Source organism: Ovis canadensis, chromosome 1 (genome assembly GCF_042477335.2).
Source record: "Ovis canadensis isolate MfBH-ARS-UI-01 breed Bighorn chromosome 1, ARS-UI_OviCan_v2, whole genome shotgun sequence".
Taxonomy (NCBI): Eukaryota; Metazoa; Chordata; class Mammalia; order Artiodactyla; family Bovidae; genus Ovis; species Ovis canadensis.
Genome location: NC_091245.1, coordinates 17,845,527 through 17,865,404, shown reverse-complemented (window position 1 = coordinate 17,865,404; position 19,878 = coordinate 17,845,527). Strand labels below are relative to the sequence as shown.

The window sequence follows — 19,878 nt, the reverse complement described above, 5'->3', positions numbered from 1 at the left end:
TTATAATTCTACTCCACTTAGTTACTTGAAGATTTCTCCACAGCCCCTTCTTTCCTGTGTCCCCTGAATCCTGTTTACTTAACCAGAGAGAGTTGCATATATCCACACAACAGAGGCCCTTGATCATCTCACCATCTTCCTTGACCCCCCCAGTACAGTGAAATGGCACTTTTAAGCTGGTTCTGTTGTGTCTGAGAATTTCACTCTCTGCTACTCTGCTAGCTACAGTAGCCTGCTGCTAGTAGTTATGAGTCATCTCTGCCATGAGCCAAGAGAACGTAGGAATGGGATAACACACACATTGCCTCATGAAAGGAATACCAGGGAGTTCCCTTCATCTCTTGAACATGATACTCAACGGGATCTTTTTATGTTGGGCTATTTCCTTTCAAAACAAATATTTTCCAATGTGTGCTACTGTTTACAAGTTACTCTTATATTCATTCTCTTGTTTGACCCTTCAACAATACTACAAAATAGTAATATTATCCCCATTTTACAGATGAGGAAACCAAGGTTCTGAAAGGGGAAGGTCTCAAGACCTCAGCTGTTTAAAAAATGACTTCAGAGTCAGACCAAGATTTTTAACTACATTATTCCCATTTCATCATGATTAAGACATTCTGCCAAACAGTCTTCCATCCCCAAATATCTCAAGCTAGTGACCTTTCACCTACAGGCTCTAGAACTAACCAAATGGAACCTAATGGAAACATCTTTGGAAGTAATAGTGCTAGAAGGCCCTGGAGCTTTGTCTTCTTTGTCCGATTAGCTTTAACCTAAGAGGGGACTGCTACAACTGCTTATAAATCTGAGGCATCAACTCTGCATAGCAAAAGCCTGCCTCTGGTCCATGCTGGTCTCTGGGGAGAGCCAGTTCTAGCTGGAGCTAAGGCATGAGGAGGTAGGGCTATCATTACAACCATTTAAGAACACAACATACAAAGGGAAAAAAAAAAAAACCAAACAACTTTATTTACAGTTGAAAACTTTAAACACAAAATTTTGGGTTTTGAATCTGTGATGCTTCCAAGGTCTCTGTCTTGATCAAATGGGGTAGCAGCCGCAGGGAAGCCAACACAGGGGCCAATCCAGGTTATCTTACTCAAGAGTATCACATCGAGCAAGGGAAGGCCTGCAGTGGCAGAGGTGGAGGGTCTGTGAGGGATGAAGAGAGAAGCAGCTCAAAGGGGACAGGCCACGAGAGAAAACACTCGCAGCTCTCCTCTGCACCCCAAACCCTCCTTTCCCCAGAGAACTGCTCTGATTCTTGCCACAGGCCAGACCTTTGGTGCCCTACAGCAGAGTGCAGAGGGATATTACGTTAGAACCAAGGAAGAAGCTATTAATAATATTTACAGCCAATATACTATCTCATTTATTATTTACCCTTCACAAGTCTGTGGGAGAAGGCAATGGCACTCCACTCCAGTACTCTTGCCTGGAAAAATCCCATGGGTGGAGGAGCCTGGAAGGCTGCAGTCCATGGGGTCGCTGAGGGTCGGACATGACTGAGCGACTTCACTTTCACTTTTCGCTTTCATGCATTGGAGAAAGAAACGGCAACCCACTCCAGTATTCTTGCCTGGAGAATCCCAGGGATGGCGGAGCCTGGTGGGCTGGCGTCTATGGGGTCACACAGAGTCAGACACGACTGAAGTGACTTAGCAGCAGTAGCAGCACAATTCTGTGTAGTATATATTATAATTAAGCAAAGGGGAAAACTAGGGTTCCCAGGGGTTTAATGGCCTGACAGTGATGGGGCTTCCTGGTCTACTTGGCTCCAAAGTCTTTGTGCTTTCTGCCAGACCTTGATGGCTCTCTGGAGAGCAAAAACAAAGAGCAATCCCTTTTCCTTAAAGGTTTTGGGCTCAGGGCTATAGAGAAATGAAAGTCCACACCCTCTGTTTATGGCCTTGGAGTTGGCTGTACTAAAAGAATGGGGTTAGTACACTCTGTTACCACTGCCCCCTCCCCCCAAACATGGCTAACACGCCTCCTCCTCCAGAGCACAGTGGGTCCTGGTGTCACAGCACAGGCTCAGGCAGAAGTCTAATCCTGGGTCCTCAAGGAGAATGTGCAAAAATGCACGAAAGCACTTTACAAGTTGCATGGTGCCCTGGGACCTAAGCTCTAATCCCTGACCAGGCACTGTGTGAGTAGGCATGGTCCCTGCCTCAAGGAATTCTGAGTCTAGAGAAAACCAGACCAACACATCCATGATACACTGTGTTAAATGTGGGAACAGAGATGTGAATCAAGTACTGTAGGGATACCCAGGAGGGTACCAGGGAATGATTCACAAACTGATATCAGCCACATGCTCCTGGGAAGGACTGGAGGAACTAGGATTAGTTAAAACTGCATACACACAGTATGTATTTCTGTGTATCTGAATTTTATAAAATACATGCCCAATGTAGAAAATTCAAGCATATACATAAACTGAAAAGAAAGTCTTCAGCTATCTCTGCTCTGCAGAGGTAACCATTACTACCAGTCAGCAATCCATCACTACAGTAATTTCTGAAAGAGTAATTCTAAATAGCATCATGTGTATATAATGTACTATATCTTGACTTTGTCCCCTAATGTATCTTAGAAATCTGCCAACACATACAGATCTACTTCTTTCAAGGCTATATAGTATTCCATGGACATGCTGTATCACTCTGTATACCGGGTTTCAGGGCAGGGAGCTTTGCCTTTGTACTGGAGGGACTGGAATAGAGCCATTCTCTCCTCCCTGCCCTTTATAGCTGGCAGGGTTTCTGACTTTCAGGGCAGGGAACAGTGTTACACACCCAGCAGGTATGCAGATATCTGCTGCCCTGCCCCCTAGACCCGTATTTCCGTGGAAGCTCTCCTCTGGCCACACTGCCGCAGGGGCCCCTCACTGGCCTCCAGCCTGTCCTCCACACTTCTGAGCAATGTCAGTAAGGGTGTCCTTCTGCTCAAAAACCTAGAGGAGCTCCTGCTGGCCTGGTTCTTCTAGGACAGCCAGGACACCATTTGGAATCTCAGAAGCATGGTGGACTCTCTCCCTGGGATGGGAAGGGGCTGGGGGGAGTTGTACACACTGCCTAAAGCTCACCCCCACCATGGAGTTAGTATGAATACGTCAGCCTGCGCTGGATCTCACATCTGTCCTGGCCTCCTCTAGCCTCGCCTCTGTTTGCTTTTCACACCTTGCTCTGGCTGTACTGAATTTCTGGCAGTCTCCCTAACACTTCCTGCTGTTTCCTGCGGTTTGCACCTTTGCTCACGCTATTCCCTGTGCCTGGAATGCTCTCCCATTTTAGCTACCTGACAAGCTCCATTCTTGTACTCAGCTGAAACATCTCTCCTGCAGTCTTCCTAAACACTCCAGGCAGACACAAGCATTCATTTTCCTTCATCTTAAAATCTCCAGTCCGGTGCTTTACTGTACTGTACTTTCCAGTTTCCCTAAGAGACTGAGTTCCCTGAAGGCAAGAACTGGGCTTTCCGAGTTTGTAGCCTCATCTGCAGCATGGAGCCTATCTTAATTAATTAGTTCTTAGTTGTGAAATGAATGAACGGTTAGCCAAGATGTCTAACCAAGGTGTCTTTCAGCATCTTCCTCTACAGGAATGTATCACATCTACAGGAAATCCCAGGTTGAGATGTGCACTAAAGTTTGAGAAATACTGCCTAGGAGGACTTACACTCAGTCATTACAACAGCAGCTTCACATCTCTTATAGCCACCATCCACAGGTACAATTAATTTTTAACCTACTGACTGTATGAACGTGAATAACACCTCATTGTAAGCTATGATAGCTGTAAAATTATGTGCTATGCTAATTATATTTTCTCCTAAGAGACAAATATTAAAAAACATTCATTCAGCACTACCTTGGGCTTCCCTGTGGCTCAGTTGGTAAAGAATCCGCCTGCAATGTGGGAGACCTGGGTTCGATCCCTGGGTTGGGAAGATCCCTGGAGAAGGAAAAGGTTACCCACTCCTGGCCTGGAGAATTCCATGGACTGTAGAGTCCACGGGGTCACAAAGAGTCGGACACAACTGAGCAACTTTCACTCACTCACTCAAAACTTGAAATTAATGTTAGACCTGAAGGTTCCACCGCCCCCACACCTCCGCCATGTGCCTGTAAGTAGCCAAGAACCCAGTGCACTGGACAGCAGGAAAATCCTGTTTTGAAAGCCTGAGAGTCTCTTGGAAAAGAATGGCTGTGCGCTTTGACAGCCCTGCTAGTCTCTCTGTGATCCCCAGATCTGGTGCTGTCAAGCAGTAGAGATCTTTCTTTAAATTCATTGTTCCCCAAATTCCCCTGAAGATAAGACTCAGCCTTCCCTGATAGCTCAGTTGATAATGAATCCACCTGCAATGCAGGAGACCCCAGTTCGATTCCTGGGTCGGGAAGATCCGCCAGAGAAGGGATAGGCTACCCACTCCAGTATTCTTGGGCTTCTCTTGTGGCTCATCTGGTAAAGAATCCGCCCACAATGCGGGAGACCTGGGTTTGATCCCTGGGTTGGGAAGATCCCCTAGAGAAGGCAAAGGCTAACCACTCCAGTATTCTGGCCTGGAGAATGCCAAGGACCGTTTAGTCCATGGGGTCGCAAAGAGCCGGACATGCCTAAACAAATTTCACTTTCAAACAAATTCATAATAAAAAGCTTTCAAAGGACTCACTGAGATAGAACCTAGGTTCCTGCATCTAGAGTTGTATACTGATAGAAAACTTTACTTTCACTACAACCAAGGTCAGGATCTAAGATAAAGCACAAAAGAAGTTGTGAAAGGAAGGACTTCATAGGAGGTACAGCTGATTGAGTGACTTCACCTGTCTTGCCTCCTTCCTACATTCCTCTATTTCCAGTGCCTCGGCATAAGGCCTCTAACGCCTGATAGGTGAATTCTTGATTTGAATGCAGTAGATTCCTGCTGGACTGATACCATCAAAAGATTATCTCCTTCTGTGTCTTTTCTGATTGGAACACGGTGACTTCTCAATTAAAAGACAGGCTGTTATTTCCCTGTGGCCTTGCTACTCCAGGTCAGGGCCAGCATCAACTGAGAGCTGGTCAGAAATGCAAAACCTCAGGTCCCACGCAGACTGAGTCAGAACTAGCACCGTAACAAGACCTCCCGGTGACTCATATGTGCACTAAAGTTTGAGAAATACTGCCTAGGAGGACTTAAAAACATCATCTATACTGGCTGTGAAACATTATTCCGCCCAGACACTACCTGAGGGATCTGAAATACTCCTTTAGAAATTAAGAGATCTTTGTAACTTTACAGCTGGGGAGAAACATGATGGAAAGATACCATACTCCTGGGGGAATTACTCACCTCTTTTCCTGACTTTCTCCCAAATCCATTACTCAGAAACCCAAATTGAGGACCCCGTCTGTGGAATGCCTTAAGGTCAGACTACCACTCAGACTCCCTACACTTTAAAACCTATGAGTTTTCAACTTGGTAAAGTTGGATGAGATAATTAAAGTAAGGTTCTTAGCTCAGAATGTGAGCACCAGAAATATTCACTAAGTGATAGAATTGCTTTTACTCTATTGTCTCTAAATATAAGCTAAGAAAGATTTAATTTTGAGCAAGTCAAGGTTAGAAGACTAAGTTGAAAGTATCACATATGGCTCTTTAAATTTAAATAAAAATAAAAATTGAGTCCCTCCGTCACAACAGCCACATTTCCAGTGCTCAACGGTCACATGTAGCTAGAAGCTACCACAATGGACAGCACAGATGCAAAACATTTCCACCGGCACAGAAAGGAATGCCCCCTGGACAGCATGGCTGTAGAGGACCTCTGGGGCATCAAAGGGCACCCCTGCGATTTGTTCTGCTTGGGGTTGTAGACGGAAAAGAAGGGCTTTCATAGAGTCAAAGGTTTACATGACGTTCGCTCATAGCAGGTGAGGAGAGGAGGGTTGATGATTGCCACCTTCAGGAAGACAAACTCCTAACATGGATTTCCAGTAACTTTCTTAAGGGACTCCCAGAATCAGAAAAATGTAGAGAAAAGACTGCAAACATAAAAGGATTTCTAAACTTTACTGTTTTTAATGATCTTCTGTCCTCCAGTGGTGATCAGTGGTCAGTCTTTAGAAGGAAAAGGACCAATGAATTCAACTTTAGTTTGGCCCAGAAAAGACGGGGAGGGAGAATGAACCACAGTGAGGGCATGGGGATAGCAGGTTGAGCCTGGGGCCCCCAGTACCGTCAGAAAAGACAGTTCAGCCTGTCAGCTGGGCCTGAGAAGGGAGCATTTGGCTGGACAAGGGTCCACGTGAGCTTTCAGCACACACTTGTGCATTCCTACCCTGGCATTTGCTCACACCAGATCCATGCCTAAAATGCCTGACATTCTCCCTCTCTATTAACTCATGTAATAAATTTTAACTGAATGCCTTTAAGTGCCAGATGTTGTGAACACAAAGTAAGTCACAGATGGAGGTATGCACAGTCGTTAAGATGCTCTGGTATTTGACCAGACCTCCATTTGAAAAAAATGGCAGAATCCAGAAAAATAAATTCTAGATACTTTTGTAAGAAAAACTACAGAAATATTAGGCATTAAATTGAGGTAGAAAGGACCTTCTTAAACAAGATTAAAACACAAGGGAAAAGATTAAAAATTCTGATCTCATCAAAATTAAGAACTTCTCTTTAACAAAGGATATCACCAAAGTTAAGATAAGCAACCCACTGCTAATTTTCTTTAACATATATTCAGGACAAAATGGCCACAACATAAAAAATAAAAACTAAGACGCAGAAATGTACACTTAATTCAAGTCAAATTGTATAATTATAAAGTTTGTAATTATTCAGATATATGCTACAGATATATAGCATATCAGTTTTAAGTACTACATAGTTTTACATGAATGATATTGGAAAAGTCTTCCAGACATATGTCAAATGGAAATAAAATAATGAGCAAATATTGGGTTGACCCAAAAGTTCGTATGGTTTTTCTGTAACATCTTATGGACATACCTGAACAAACTTTTTGGCCAACTCAATAGTATGATGCCATTTAGGAAAAAACAAAACCTCTCCAAATTAGATTGGCAAAGAAAGGCCCCATGGCCATACATCAGACTGACATAGCAGTTACCTCTGAGAGCAGTGGCGGGGGAGGGGGGGGCATGCAGAAGGAGAAGGGGGGTGCTTTAGCTGTTCTGCGTGAAAATTTTCAGGTGAATTATGTTGCTTTCCTAACTAAGAATAAATAACCAAACAAAATATGTGAATCCTGATTGGATTTCTTTTAAGAGCTAGAAAAGTTACTTTGTGGATAACTGGGGAAGTTTGAACTTGTATGTCAGACAACATTACTGTGGTTATGCACGATGTTCTTATTTTTAGGAGTCACTTGCTGAAGAATTTAGGGGTAAGGTATCAAGAAGTCCTCCAACTTCCAGATGGGAAAGAAATGAAGTAAGGGAAAGAAAGGAAAGAAGAGGAGTGGGAGAGGAACAGCGGGAATGGGAAGGGGAGGCGAGGGGAGAAGACAAAGAGACAAAAGCCAAAGCAAAATGCTACAACAAGAATGTTCAATATTGGCAAACTTAGGCGAAAAGTATATAGGTTTCAATGTACTATTCTTCCAATTATCCTGCAGGTTTGAAAATTTAAAGAAGAAAAAGGAAAGGCAAAGCGCTACCATCCTTTACCTAGCTGGAAGTGCTCAATTTCTTTCTTGAATTCATACTAATACTTAGCAACATCACACGTATTACTAGTGATCACTTCTGAGAATGTGTTTTTATTCCCCATAAGCTCCTAAAAGGTGGAGGCATCGTTCAATTTTTTCTCCCACTCTCCATGTCCAATGTCCAGCACAGAGTGGGCGGTGAGTAGCAAGCCTCGGTAGGAAGTGAGTCTTGGTGGGCTGAGAAATGTGTCATATTCACCTCTGAGTCTGGCAAACACAAAGTCAGGGCCTGGGACTGCAGCATCAGTTCTGATGAGAAGCTTGACAAGAGAGCCTTCTGGCTGCGCAGGCTGCTCCCAATCACCCAGGACTGCAGCCAGGTCTTTCTAAGTGGGACTACTGAACAAAGCGAGTGTCTAACAGTGCTGTCAGAAAGTGCCCGATGGTTTTCAGGTTGATAGTTTGTAAACTATAAAGTGTTAGAAAAATGAGGTGTCCCACTCAACCTTTCTCTTTTGATCCTTACAGTGACCCTGGGAGACAGGCATTATCACCACTGGACAGATGAGAAAAACAGGCTCAGGGAAGGGAATCGACTTCTCTCGGGTCACACAGAGAGAAAATGTGCTCAATCCCGCATCTTCAGGTCTAAAGTTCTTTCCACCAGACCGTGCTGCCCTCTCTGGGATCCTGACTCCTGATCAGGAAAGACACACTTACCTGATTCAGTCTCCCTCTGGACTACATCTCCCCACACTGTGAGATCACCACAGGCAGCTTGGGTTTATTGTTGGGGCCTGTGGGAACATTCTAGGAGAGAAAGCACAGTGGTGATTCCTCCACTCTGACACCCCTCAACACACACTTACCGATGCCTGCCAGCCCCTGTGCTAAGGACTGACAGCTCACAGGCTGATGTGACAAGAATATAATACCGATCAAAGAGAAAATGTATAATCTGAAAAAAAAAAAAAACCCCACTCATCAAACTCATGACATATACAAATGTAGTAAGTTATAAGACAGAGTAGAGGACACACAGCATGAGCAGACTCAGGGCAGGAAGGAGCAAGAGGCAGGGATGTGTATGCATATTTAAGGGCGGGCTAGTAGCCTGATGTGACGAGAACACGGAAGTGGCAGCGGCAGAAGGGGCAAAAGAGGTGGTGGAGAGGGAGGCAGGGACTCAGTCATGAAGAACCTTGAATACAATGCTGAGGAGGATTGCATCAGGTAGGTGAAACAGTAAGCAGAGGCCAAAGCTCTGTTCGCACAAGAGAGGCTAACTTAGGGCCCAGAAACCTTGGGAGGCACACTGTCTCTCCTCCCTGTGAAGCCTGGCTGAACAAGTTCTCCTGCTCCTCAATACTAGTCAGGCAGTACAAGGCCAGAATGGCTGAGTCAGAGGTCAGCACCACAGGACTCACCTCAATCTTTCTCATCACCAGAAGTCCATCAATGATTTTTCCTGTGGGAAGAGTGTGAGCTGGACTTGACTACTCTCATTTGCAGAATATTTTCCAGACCCGCAAGGCACATTCTCAGCCATTATCTTATTTGAACCTCAGACTAACATTACAAAATTAATATTGAGTGGAAATGAAATGTTTCCCAAAGTCACGGGTAGTAAGGAGCAGAGTTAGGGCTCATACCTAGGTCGGAACAATTGCAAAGCCCCCACTGTACCATGCTGCCTGTGTGGTATTTCTTCATGCTGCCACCCCCTGCAGACACACCCACACCTACACAGACACACTGCCCAGGTGGCTACTCACTACATCATACGGCCCTTTCGTCATCCCCTCTAACCACATATCCTTCCCACCCACCAGAGCTTCTACCTTCCTGACTACTACCCAGGGCAGTTACACCGACTGAACACATGAGTTGGGGGCCCAGTTCCTTCAGAAGCTCCATGCTGGGTGAGGGGACCTGGACAAGGACAGGAACAGGACTTACCAAACACCACGTGCTTCCCATCTAGCCAATCACACTTAGAGCAGGTGATGAAAAACTGGCAGCCATTTGTGCTGGGACCGCTGTTTGCCTGATGGAAACCAAACAGATACACCGTGAGTTTTCCTGGCCACGTCAGCTGAAGGGCTGAACTCCCTAAAAGAGACTATAGCCCTGACTCCTCCGTGCTCTTCCAGCAAATCTGACTGAGCATCAGCTGTGAGCCAGGGTCTGACCTAGGCCCCAAGGACACAGAGAGGAACAGAATACACAATTTCTGCCCTCAAAGAGCTAGACCCTTCAATAACTACACATGTCTCCTACAGTGTGAATTTTTATAATGGCAAAAATTGTTTATGGAATCTGATTTGCTGTATTTAGGCCAGTACTGGTGATAACTGGATCACACGTAACGAATTAGCTACCAGCTCACAAAAAGCCTGTCACTTGTGCCGTAAACTGTTTTGTCTGAATGGCTCTGTACTGTCCCGAAATAATGGTAATAAAAAAGTTTAAGGTGCAAGAAGTTGCCATGCTAGAAAAAAGATTCCGTTTAATTAATGACGTGCTTTTTACAGCTCCACCCCAAATCCTTTATTGTTCAATTTTATAGGAAAAATTAGCTTTTAAAATTGAGGATCTGAAATTCTCCAGCCATACCCCTTTCCTTTTCCTCTCTTGAAATTGTCTTTGTATCATTACACTTCACAATGCATTATATAATGACAACACAGAGCAATCAGCAAACCCCTATCATGTTTCAGCAGCACTAGCTTACCAGGTGTCTGTGTAACTATGTGAATATTTCACTGCATACTTCTCTTGTTTTGGAAAAAGCTGAGTAGAAAATGGAAACCTGAAAGCACTAGTACTATTAAAAGCACAGCTCTCATAAAAGTAATACTATGGAAACAACACTGGAAATCATCAGATAGGTCACTAGCCTTCACTGGATGTTTAATGGGTTTAAATTAGTTGAGTCTGCGTTTAACATTGAAGGAATGAAAATGTGTAGGAAATACATTAGAGACTTCGTCTAGAAGGGATTTCACTTTATATTTTGGAAATTCCCCATGTGAGATGAGCCTATTTTGGGGTTTTGTTCATGTATGCAGCAACATCTCACATTAGCAAGGACTGCCTGAGCCAGTGAGAAAAGACCTAACTCTGGAATGAGGGCAGACTCCTCAGTGGTCCCACTTCTTCCTTCTTCTCTTCCCTTCCTCCCTCCCTCCCTTTTTGTTTTTTCTATCTATCTACCTTGCTGCTCAATGTATAAACACTTATTAGCAGGCAGGTAGGCAAACGGTCATACGACATGTGTTTTCCGTCAGTCATTTAGCCAGTCTTCCGGCAGAATAGCTTACTGGTTCAGAGAACAAGCTCTGGAGCCACATGATCTATCTTGAATCCCAGCCCCACTCCTGCCTGTGATCTAGTTTAGCTGCATAACCTCTCTATGCCTCTGTTTCCTCATTCGCACTATCTCAAAGGGATGCTGAGGATTAAAATGAATTAATGCAAACAAAGTTGTTGCTGAGAATATGCTCAACATTAGCCCTTATTCTGATTATCTTTCAGTCATTCATCAGTATCTGCTTGGCACCTTTCGGTATCAGGTAGTCAGGCTAGGAGATCAATGCAAGTCAGCCTCTGCTCTTGAGGAACTCATCATGATGTGCTACAATTGCTACAATTAAAACAACTGTGCTACAGGATGGGTGACAACACGGCTTAACCAGTGTCAGCCTGAAGGCAGCAGAAAGCAAAGTTTCCTTCCACCTTTTTCTGACCCCTCCCCAGATGCTAACAGAGCAGCACACACCTAGAGGGGTTCCAATCTTCATGACGACGACCCAAGCCCACCTAAGCCCCTTCGGCACAGTACCGTGCTTGCCCAGGCTGACTTTCTGAAAAGGAGGTTTGTATGCTGTCGCTGTCTGTTTCGCCAGGCTCACCCGAGTGTTATGGCAGCCTCCTAACTGGCTTCTCTGCCCCAGCCTCTTCATTCCTATCTGCCACTCAAACACTGCAGCCAGGATCTTCGTTTTAAAACACAAAGTCGACCAGTCCCGCTCAAAAAAGTGTATGGCTTTCTACATTCCATGAAATCAAGTCCACATAACCTCATCCTTATTCTGGCATTTAGAGCCTTTTAGGAGCTAGACCCCGGAGAAGGCAATGGCACCCCACTCCAGTACTCTTGCCTGGAGAATCCCATGGACGGAGGAGCCTGGTGGGCTGCAGTCCATGGGGTCGCTAGGAGTCAGACTTGACTGAGCGACTTCACTTTTACTTTTCACTTTCATGCATTGGAGAAGGAAATGGCAACCCACTCCAGTGTTCTTGCCTGGAGCATCCCAGGGACGGGGGAGCCTGGTGGGCTGCCGTCTCTGGGGTCTTACAGAGTCAGACACGACTGAAGCGACTTAGCAGCAGCAGCAGCAGCAGTGGGAGGAGCTAGACCCACCTGCCTCTCCAGTGGTCTCTACTAGATCATTCCCTCCCCCATCCACAACCTATGTTCTCATCACCTTCCTCACTTTCTGGCCCTTGTCCATGCCACCCTGCTATTTCAGGGTCACACATCTTCTATCTATGCTGTTTTATCTGGTAGAGAACTTCTCTGGATCTTTGCAGCAATTACTCTCATTCCTTGGGGTCCTCACAGTACTCTTATGTACACTGATGTGACCTCCCCTTAGTACCCTCATGGCATGAATTATACACTGGACTCATCACCCAGCATGTGTGCTTCCCCCTTAGAGGGCAGGGATCAGATCTGTATCCTCAGGCCTTACCACGAGGCCTAAACAGTGGATGGCAACAATTTTTACTTGACGGATGCCTGAGTGGATGAGTGAAAGAATGGGCAAGCAGACAGAGAATGTGCTTGTAAACAATGGGTCTGGGGGAATGAGAGTTGGGGAACTGACAGAGGGAAATAGGTGATGACGAGGGAGGGAGAGGGTTGGACAGTGAGAAGGAGGCAAGGTGAGAGGGGTAAGGGCAAATGAAGAGAGAGGGGTAAGTAAGGAGTAGTGAAGGGGGAACAAGCAGGGATGTGTAGCTGGGGGACTAAAGCAGGTGGGCAGGGGGACGGAGAGAGCAGCAAGATGTCTGAGTGGGGTTGTAAATGGGCAGACAGGGTCCTGGGAGTGGGCAGGAGTGGTGTGAGCCCTGAACAGGGTGGCCGGCCAGCAGGCAGGGTGAGGGAGAGGCAGGGGCGAGTGGCGTGACGGGTGTGTGAACATTGGGTCTTGCCAGCACAGCTGGCTGCATTCTAAGCAGCAGGGCTGGGTGCCCGGCCACACGTCCTGGCTCACACAAAGTAAGAAAACACACAGCAGAGTTAGAGTTTGGTTCCCTGGTTGGCTAGTGGGTCCAGCCCCAAAAATCAAACCAGACTGAGGAAAGAGGTAGGCAGGGCAGAGCTGAGTCCTGGGTCAAGCAAGGGAAGGAAAGCATTTCTTTCTATCCCAAGAGACTGTGCCCTCTGGGGCCCAGAATTCAGCTGGCTGTAAACCTAGCCCCAAACACTGACTGGTCCTCACTTACCATGGAAAGAAGGCCTGGAGCTGAGTGTCGAAGCTTAAAATTTTCATCTGCGAACGGCCCCCGGTAGATACTGGCAACTCCAGTACCATCTCCCTGAGCAGAGAGAAGGGAAGTGTTAGTGACTTGCGAGTGTTGGCTCTCAGAGCTCACAGGAAGCAGCTGCTGCACCCGAAGCCTCGCTGCTTTAAAGTCTTCTTACTCCTGCAGGCCACTTTGGGAGCCACACCTCTTTAACCCTCTCCTGTTATCAAAACAAGCCCCATCCAAGGCACGTGCAGCCCACAACTTGGCTAGGGCACCTCACTGAGGAAAAAAAAAAAAACAGGTCACACAGCTGGGCCTCTAGAAAGGTGGGTTAAGACACAAGCAAAATAGAGGATAGGAAACAGTGATTACGTATGTAATCAATGCCCTTTCCAAAGACTCTCTTGCCTGCAGTCGTATATGAGAATCCATTTAACTGACTACTTTCCCTCTCCTCTCAACTACGCAGGTGGGTGGGCTCTTGGAAGTCTAATCTGTACGAGAAGATACCATCCTTCTGGCTAAAGTCAAGGTGAGGGGAATTTGAGGGGAGAATGTAGGGCCAATCAGAGTTCCTTCTATGGGAAGCAGGAAATAGAGTATCTGCTCTCTGGAGACTGAGTTTGTACCGTGGAAACCTGGAAGTTGCAGGTGACTATCTTTGGGAAGGTGGGCTGGAGAAGAAAAAGGCACTGTAATACACATGTGTAGAAAGCTCGAGAAACAGAAAGAAAGGACTGCTTGGTTCTGTGACTCTCCAGTTCCTAGACCTGTTTCTTCCTTTGGCTTCCACGAAACACCTCGTCATAAATCCCCAATTTCTGTTTAAACTAGCCCTATTTGTGTTATCCCTCTGCTCTTCCAACAACTCCACGGAACACGCATTATTATCCTCCCCATTTTTCAGGTGAGTGAACTTAAGTCAGGATAATAAAGCAACCTGACCAAGGCTTTGCTGTAGTACCTTAAACAGAACCCCAGGGGTTTAAAGTTAATATTGAGAGACTACCAAAGACCAATCTCTCCCAGCCAGTCAGTAAACAAAAAGAATATTGGGTACATGATGGGACGTGAAAACACTGAGTGCAGAATCAAGGGGCCTTACTGGAGCAAAGACCACTAAAGGGGATTAATGTAAGCCAGGGAAGCGAAAAACCTCTCAAAGTGCTTGATTAAAAGTTATTGGTACAACCAAGCTCTGTATAGTGGAAAGATGGGCTTTGAGTTCCAGATCTATCATTTATGAGCTGGGGAAGTCACTTCCTATCTCTGAGCCCCAGTTTCCTCAACTATCAAGTGACAATGAAATCACCTACTCTTTACAACAGTGCCCCAAAGATGCAATAAGTGTTTATGAGAAAAACTTTTTGCAATCCACATAGCTCTGTGTAAATGTGAGCTATTTTATCTTTGTCGTTATTGTTGTTTCGTCCCTAAGTCATGTCTGACTCTTGTGACCCAATGGATGTAGCCTGCCAGGCTCCTCTGTCCATGGGATTTCTTTAACTACACATAAATACACACATACATATAGAAGGAAGAGAAAACATGTTCCTTTCCAATTAAAAAAAAAAAAAAACTAGAGAAAAGATCAGTTAATACATCATTTTCTATAATCATACTATCTACTGTGCTCCAGAAGCCAGAGTAGGGAAAATGACCAAATTGATTTGCAGGACAAAAAACAGAAAGAAACTTAAATCTTCCACGATAGTGGACTGATCAAATAAATTCACTGTCTTTTCCTAAGGGAACAGTAAGGAGTTATTAGCAAGAATGTTTTGGAAGTAGATAGTGACAAGGGAAAACACAGTGACTGAGCATAAATTTTTAAAAGTTTAAGTCTGTTAAAAGTTATATTTGACATACAAATATTCGCAACAATAAGATGGGCAATTGTAAAGTAAGATGCCAAGAGTATATTCCTTGAGACGATTTATTTTCATTGTTGTACTTTTGTTTTGCAACCAGAAAAAATACATTATCTTTAAAATTTTTAAAACACATTATTAAAACAAACAAACAAGCAAATATTCTTAGTCCAACTTTAGAAGGTCTCAAATTCTGCTTCTATGTCTTGCTCATTCTATTTTTTCTGCCCTAAGGGTGGCTCTGAGTAATTTCTTCTCCCTGACAGCCTTCTGGCTGACTAACTGCTAACTCTAGAGCAATTAGCAAGTGATCACATGTGCCTAGCAATGACCCATAAGAAGTTAGTCCTATCCCTGCTAAGACAATATAGCAGTATAGAAGCCTTTGGAAGAAAGAACACAGAGAATAGCATCTTAGCCCTTCTTACTTGCCAATAAAAAAGGATATGGTCACCCCAAGCCCTACTCTAATCAGTCGTGGCCAGGGGTTGCAAACTTAAATGCCTATAGGAGTATGTGACGTAAAGAAGGGAAGCCAGTGGTGGGAACTGTGGTGAAATAATAAGGACATACCTGTCTAAAGGGAGCTGTTACTTGACTCAACCAAATGTTGCTACATGAGAAACACAGGCCAAGTGCACCCCTACTTTTCAGTTGTAACAGAGAAAACAAAACTCCAGAACTTTCCGGAAAATTTCCCAGTTTTACAACATCATACAGATGATACAAAGCATATCTGTTTCTGATTCAGCCCCAAATCTGCCACTTTGTAAACTTATCTGGGTAGGAAAGATAGAAATCTTAAAAAAACTCCTAACAGTCAAACTAAATATACATGTAAAGGATAAAGAATGTCTCCCAGATCCAAGAAAACAGCAGCATGACTAACCAAATGATATTAATAAGAAAGATCATGCACAGAAATGGGTGGGTATGGACAAACGTAGGTTTAAGAAAGCATAAATGTGGTTTATTCAGAACCCTGCAAGGTTGGGAAGCTTGAAATGGGGATGCATACAGTGGCAAGAAAAATCATGCTTAGCAATGAAGGATTAATTCAATGGGTTCTCCTAGTGAATAGGGAAAATATCCTTCCAGAACTCTCTGATTTCTTGCCCACTAATGAACTTGATTAAAAAAATAACAACTCACCTTCCCAGGCACTGGGATACCAGAAGTGAATGGGAAATCAGGGCATAAGCATTTAACTCACTGGAAAGGGACTTGCCCCCATTTAGAGAAAGTAACTGTAACTGATTTCTAGCTAAATTCCATGTGCTCAGTTAATTTGGGTCTGTCATGGATCACCTATAGGTATGCTGGGAAAGTCAGTTCCCAGCCCTAAAAGACTGAGATTTGGAAGTGAGTGACTCAATCAAAGTGCTAATATGTTATCTAGTGATGCAGCGAGTAGCAGCCATCACAGGATATTCCCATTCCCACCTCCTCCCCCAGCAAACTTGGCTACTGTTCTCAGTTCCCCGAGGAGCAGCTTCAATAACAACAACCAACAAAAACAAAACTTATAGGCCCTTAATAGGAAAGGAACAGTACTTACATTAACAAAATCTCCACCCTGAATCATGAAATCTTTTATGACCCTGAAACAGAGAACAAAGGATGCTGGGAGATTTTGTGGTTTGGAGTAACATTAATTTCAAAATATAATGTTTATCACTTAAGTCCTCAAATCAATGGTTGAGTTCACAAAAGCATCCCTTCTCAAGAACTAAGAATTATGCTATGGTTTTGTTTTCCTCTGAAGAGACTAATCCCCCAAGGAAGTAACTCTAAACCATACTAATAGTAATTTTAAAAGTCCCCCAGGATGGCTTGCCAAAGGCCTTACCTGTGGAAGGTGCTCCCCTTATATCCTATCGGAACCCCGTCTTTTCTATAAGCAAAAAGAAAGAGACTTGAAATGGTAAACAGGTAAACATAGGCCTTTCACGTTTACCATACAGTCGAGCCAGAGACACCTTTCTAAAGATGGTCGGGAGAAGAGAGACGAAGAAGGCAAATGAACTGAGGACAGACCCATAGTAATACCTTCTATTACTGTCACCAGCAATCATGCAAGGCCTGCCGGTGATTCCCCAATACCCTCAACTGCAGCCTCAGGACAGACCTCAGGAGCAAGCAGAGAAGTCAACCACGTCAGAGACTGACCTGAATTCTCCTGTGCAGAACTGCCTGAAAAGGAAAAGAGTGAACGATTCAGTCGCCATGGCATCACAACTCTGAGCGCCCCTAACCTCAGCGGGAAGGGGAGACGTCGGCGCTAGCTAGCCCACCAACTGGCTGGTCAGACGTCCAGGCATACAGATTAACATAAACTGAAAAGGGGACGGTCAAGACTATTCAGAGAGATACCCAGAGAAGTCAGATCTCAAGGACGGTGAATGAACGGATAGAGGTAGGCAGAAGATTCCACAGACAGGCCCAGCTTCTCGTTTGGTTTATCCAGCGAAGAACATCATCTTACCTAAAATTCTCCGCCGTCTTAGGCACAACGTCTGCAAAGAGCTCAATCTTCATACGACCAACCTCCTGCAACCGGCGAGAGACGTTCAGAAAGCCCAGTCCAAGCCCGTGAAGGCCTCACCGAACAGGGAACCCTCGGGCCCCCATGCCGCTTGGTCTCTCCCACCTCCGCCTCCGTAGCCTACTCTTCCGTTCCACCCGGTCCCTCCACCAGCGGGGCGCAAGGATGCGCAAGACGACTCCTCTTCCTACTCCCTCACCCCCGCCCCGCAGGTCGGTAGGTGCTGGTTCAATTTCACTTTTTGGCTTCCCGAGTTTGCTACACCTGAGGAGGTGATTTGCCTGCCACACCGCGTGCACGTTCCCTTTGGCATCGGGCTGGCTGGCTGCCAAGACCTCACCTGGCCGCCAATGCTGACATCAAAGAATACCACGGGATTGACAGGGCTTGAATTTGCCACCGCCATGCCTCTGACCCGGAAGCAGAAGTCGGGAGCGCGGGGTTCCGGCGACCCTATGCTCTCGCTCCGCCGGGAGGTGTTTATTTCCGGCGCAGGCGCAGGAAGAGCCGGGGGGGGGGGCGGTGCGGTGGGAGGCGGTCGGCCCCGCCCCCGGAAGCTCTCTGCCTTCGATGCCAAGCTGCGCGCTGCGTGGGTGGCCGGGGCTTCCTTCCGTTTTGACGAGTCGCAAGTTGTTACCTCACCTGAGTCTCCTTGAGCGCTGAGGCCGGAGGACATCCTCGGCTTTTTTTTTGCTCGAGGCCCACGGGCCTCTCATTCACTTGGATACAGTAAGAGCAGTACGGATGATTCTCGCTCAGGCTACGGGGCTTGGACTAGGCAGTCTTCAGGGTCTGATCAGCCTTTGCAGCCAAGACCGTCTGAACCATCATATGTGCGGCCTCTTACCCCTTTTCACTAGTCTGGAGGCCCGGAAGCAAAAACCGTGTTTATCCTCAGCGCTTTGAACAGCCTGGCATATAAGGCTTGTTCAGTATATTCAGCACTTTCATGAAGTCAGGCACTAGACTTCTAATTCCAGTTCTCCCACAAGCTTCCGCTTTCATCATCTCCAAGTCACTTACTGCAGAGCAGCTAGAGCTTTTAAATGAATCTGCCTATAAATCACTCCCGGATTCCCTTATTTAGAATAAAATCCAGTTGCTACATAAAAGACCTACATTACATTATCTGGCCACCTACCTGGGACTCTAGCCTGTTCCTCTAGGTCACGGAGACTCGGATTCTATTTAGGGCCTGTTAACTGACTTTAATATTCTTCTAAATCTTCATGAGGGTGCGGAGTGGTCTTGTAGGTCAAGTCTCATCTCAGGTCATTAGTCAGGAACATTGCACCCAATCTAAAGTAGCCCTCTGTCACTCTTTTGGATAGATTACTGAGTTTCTTCATGCCATTCACCATCCAAAATTATATGGTTTCCCCACCTCACCAGCTGCTTCACACTTGTTTAACTCCATGAAAATGAAGCTGGGTCCTTCGTAAAAACCGGGTGCCTTTGCAAAGCTTAGGAATAACCTATCTATAACGTTACCTTTCTTGTCCACCTGTTCCCCTCAAGGTTGTTGAGTACCAAAGAAAAAGGCATTGAGACAGCAGGCCCTTAGCAGGACACTGCTGTGTATAAAACCCTTGCTTATGTACCTGATTCCTTGTTTGTAGAAAGACTTGACCCTCCTGGATCTTGTTCCAAAGAGCAGATCCAAATAGTTCCTAATGAGGGAATGCAAAAACAAAGGAAAAGCAGTCACAGAATGATAGTTCAGGGACTTCCCTGGTGGGTCAGTGGTTAAGACTATGCTTCCAGCACACATGGGTTTGCTCTCTGGTCAGGGAACTAAGATCCTGTCTGCTGCACAGCAATAAATAAATAAAATTTAGTTCACTTTGTTGTACACCTGAAACTAACAACATTGTTAATCAACTACAATTAAATTTAAAAAAATTGTATTTCAATGATAAAACAGAGCCTTAGTCCCTCCTCATGGGATATATGTAATAATCTGATACAGATCTTTGAGTGCTGCAGGAACTAAAGCCCTCACCCAGGTAGAGGATGGTAACTACCTTCTGAGAAGCCAGACTGGTGGGAACTAGAAGGTTGATGATTGAGATTCCTGGAATGTCACCCTGTTACCTCACCACCAACCAATCAGAATAAAGTCATACACCCTACAGTCATCAGCCCCAAATGATGCCTTTAAAAACTATTCCCTGAAAACTAATGGAAAGTTTGGGTCTTTCCAGCAGGAACCACCTGTTCTCACATGGCTAATGCAATAAAACTTTCTTTCC

At 45.3% G+C, this 19,878-nt stretch overlaps 1 protein-coding gene across 5 annotated transcripts in view; it reads right to left on the bottom strand.

Annotated features, from left to right (window-relative positions):
• The window catches only part of PPIH (peptidylprolyl isomerase H), a 22,704-nt gene extending 2,826 nt beyond the window's left edge, over nucleotides 1-19,878 (bottom strand). The window contains exons 1-11 of one of the 5 annotated variants that reach the window (XR_011256773.1): nucleotides 17,967-18,119; nucleotides 17,567-17,631; nucleotides 17,251-17,274; nucleotides 16,931-16,975; nucleotides 16,640-16,682; nucleotides 13,187-13,279; nucleotides 9,632-9,719; nucleotides 9,100-9,140; nucleotides 8,393-8,482; nucleotides 1,390-1,626; nucleotides 950-1,135 (exon numbers count right to left, since the gene is read on the bottom strand). Coding sequence is in view for 4 of the 5 variants with exons in the window: in XM_069588565.1 (XP_069444666.1) it covers nucleotides 8,414-8,482; nucleotides 9,100-9,140; nucleotides 9,632-9,719; nucleotides 13,187-13,279; nucleotides 16,640-16,682; nucleotides 16,931-16,975; nucleotides 17,251-17,274; nucleotides 17,567-17,631; nucleotides 17,967-18,302 (804 nt within the window). In the remaining variant the exon portion in view is untranslated. Of the gene's footprint in view, nucleotides 1-949; nucleotides 1,159-1,389; nucleotides 1,627-6,792; nucleotides 7,940-8,392; nucleotides 8,483-9,099; nucleotides 9,141-9,631; nucleotides 9,720-13,186; nucleotides 13,280-16,639; nucleotides 16,683-16,930; nucleotides 16,976-17,250; nucleotides 17,275-17,566; nucleotides 17,632-17,966 lie in introns of those variants that run through there. The other 4 variants (XM_069588565.1, XM_069588572.1, XM_069588594.1 and 1 more) reach the window with 4 other exon arrangements.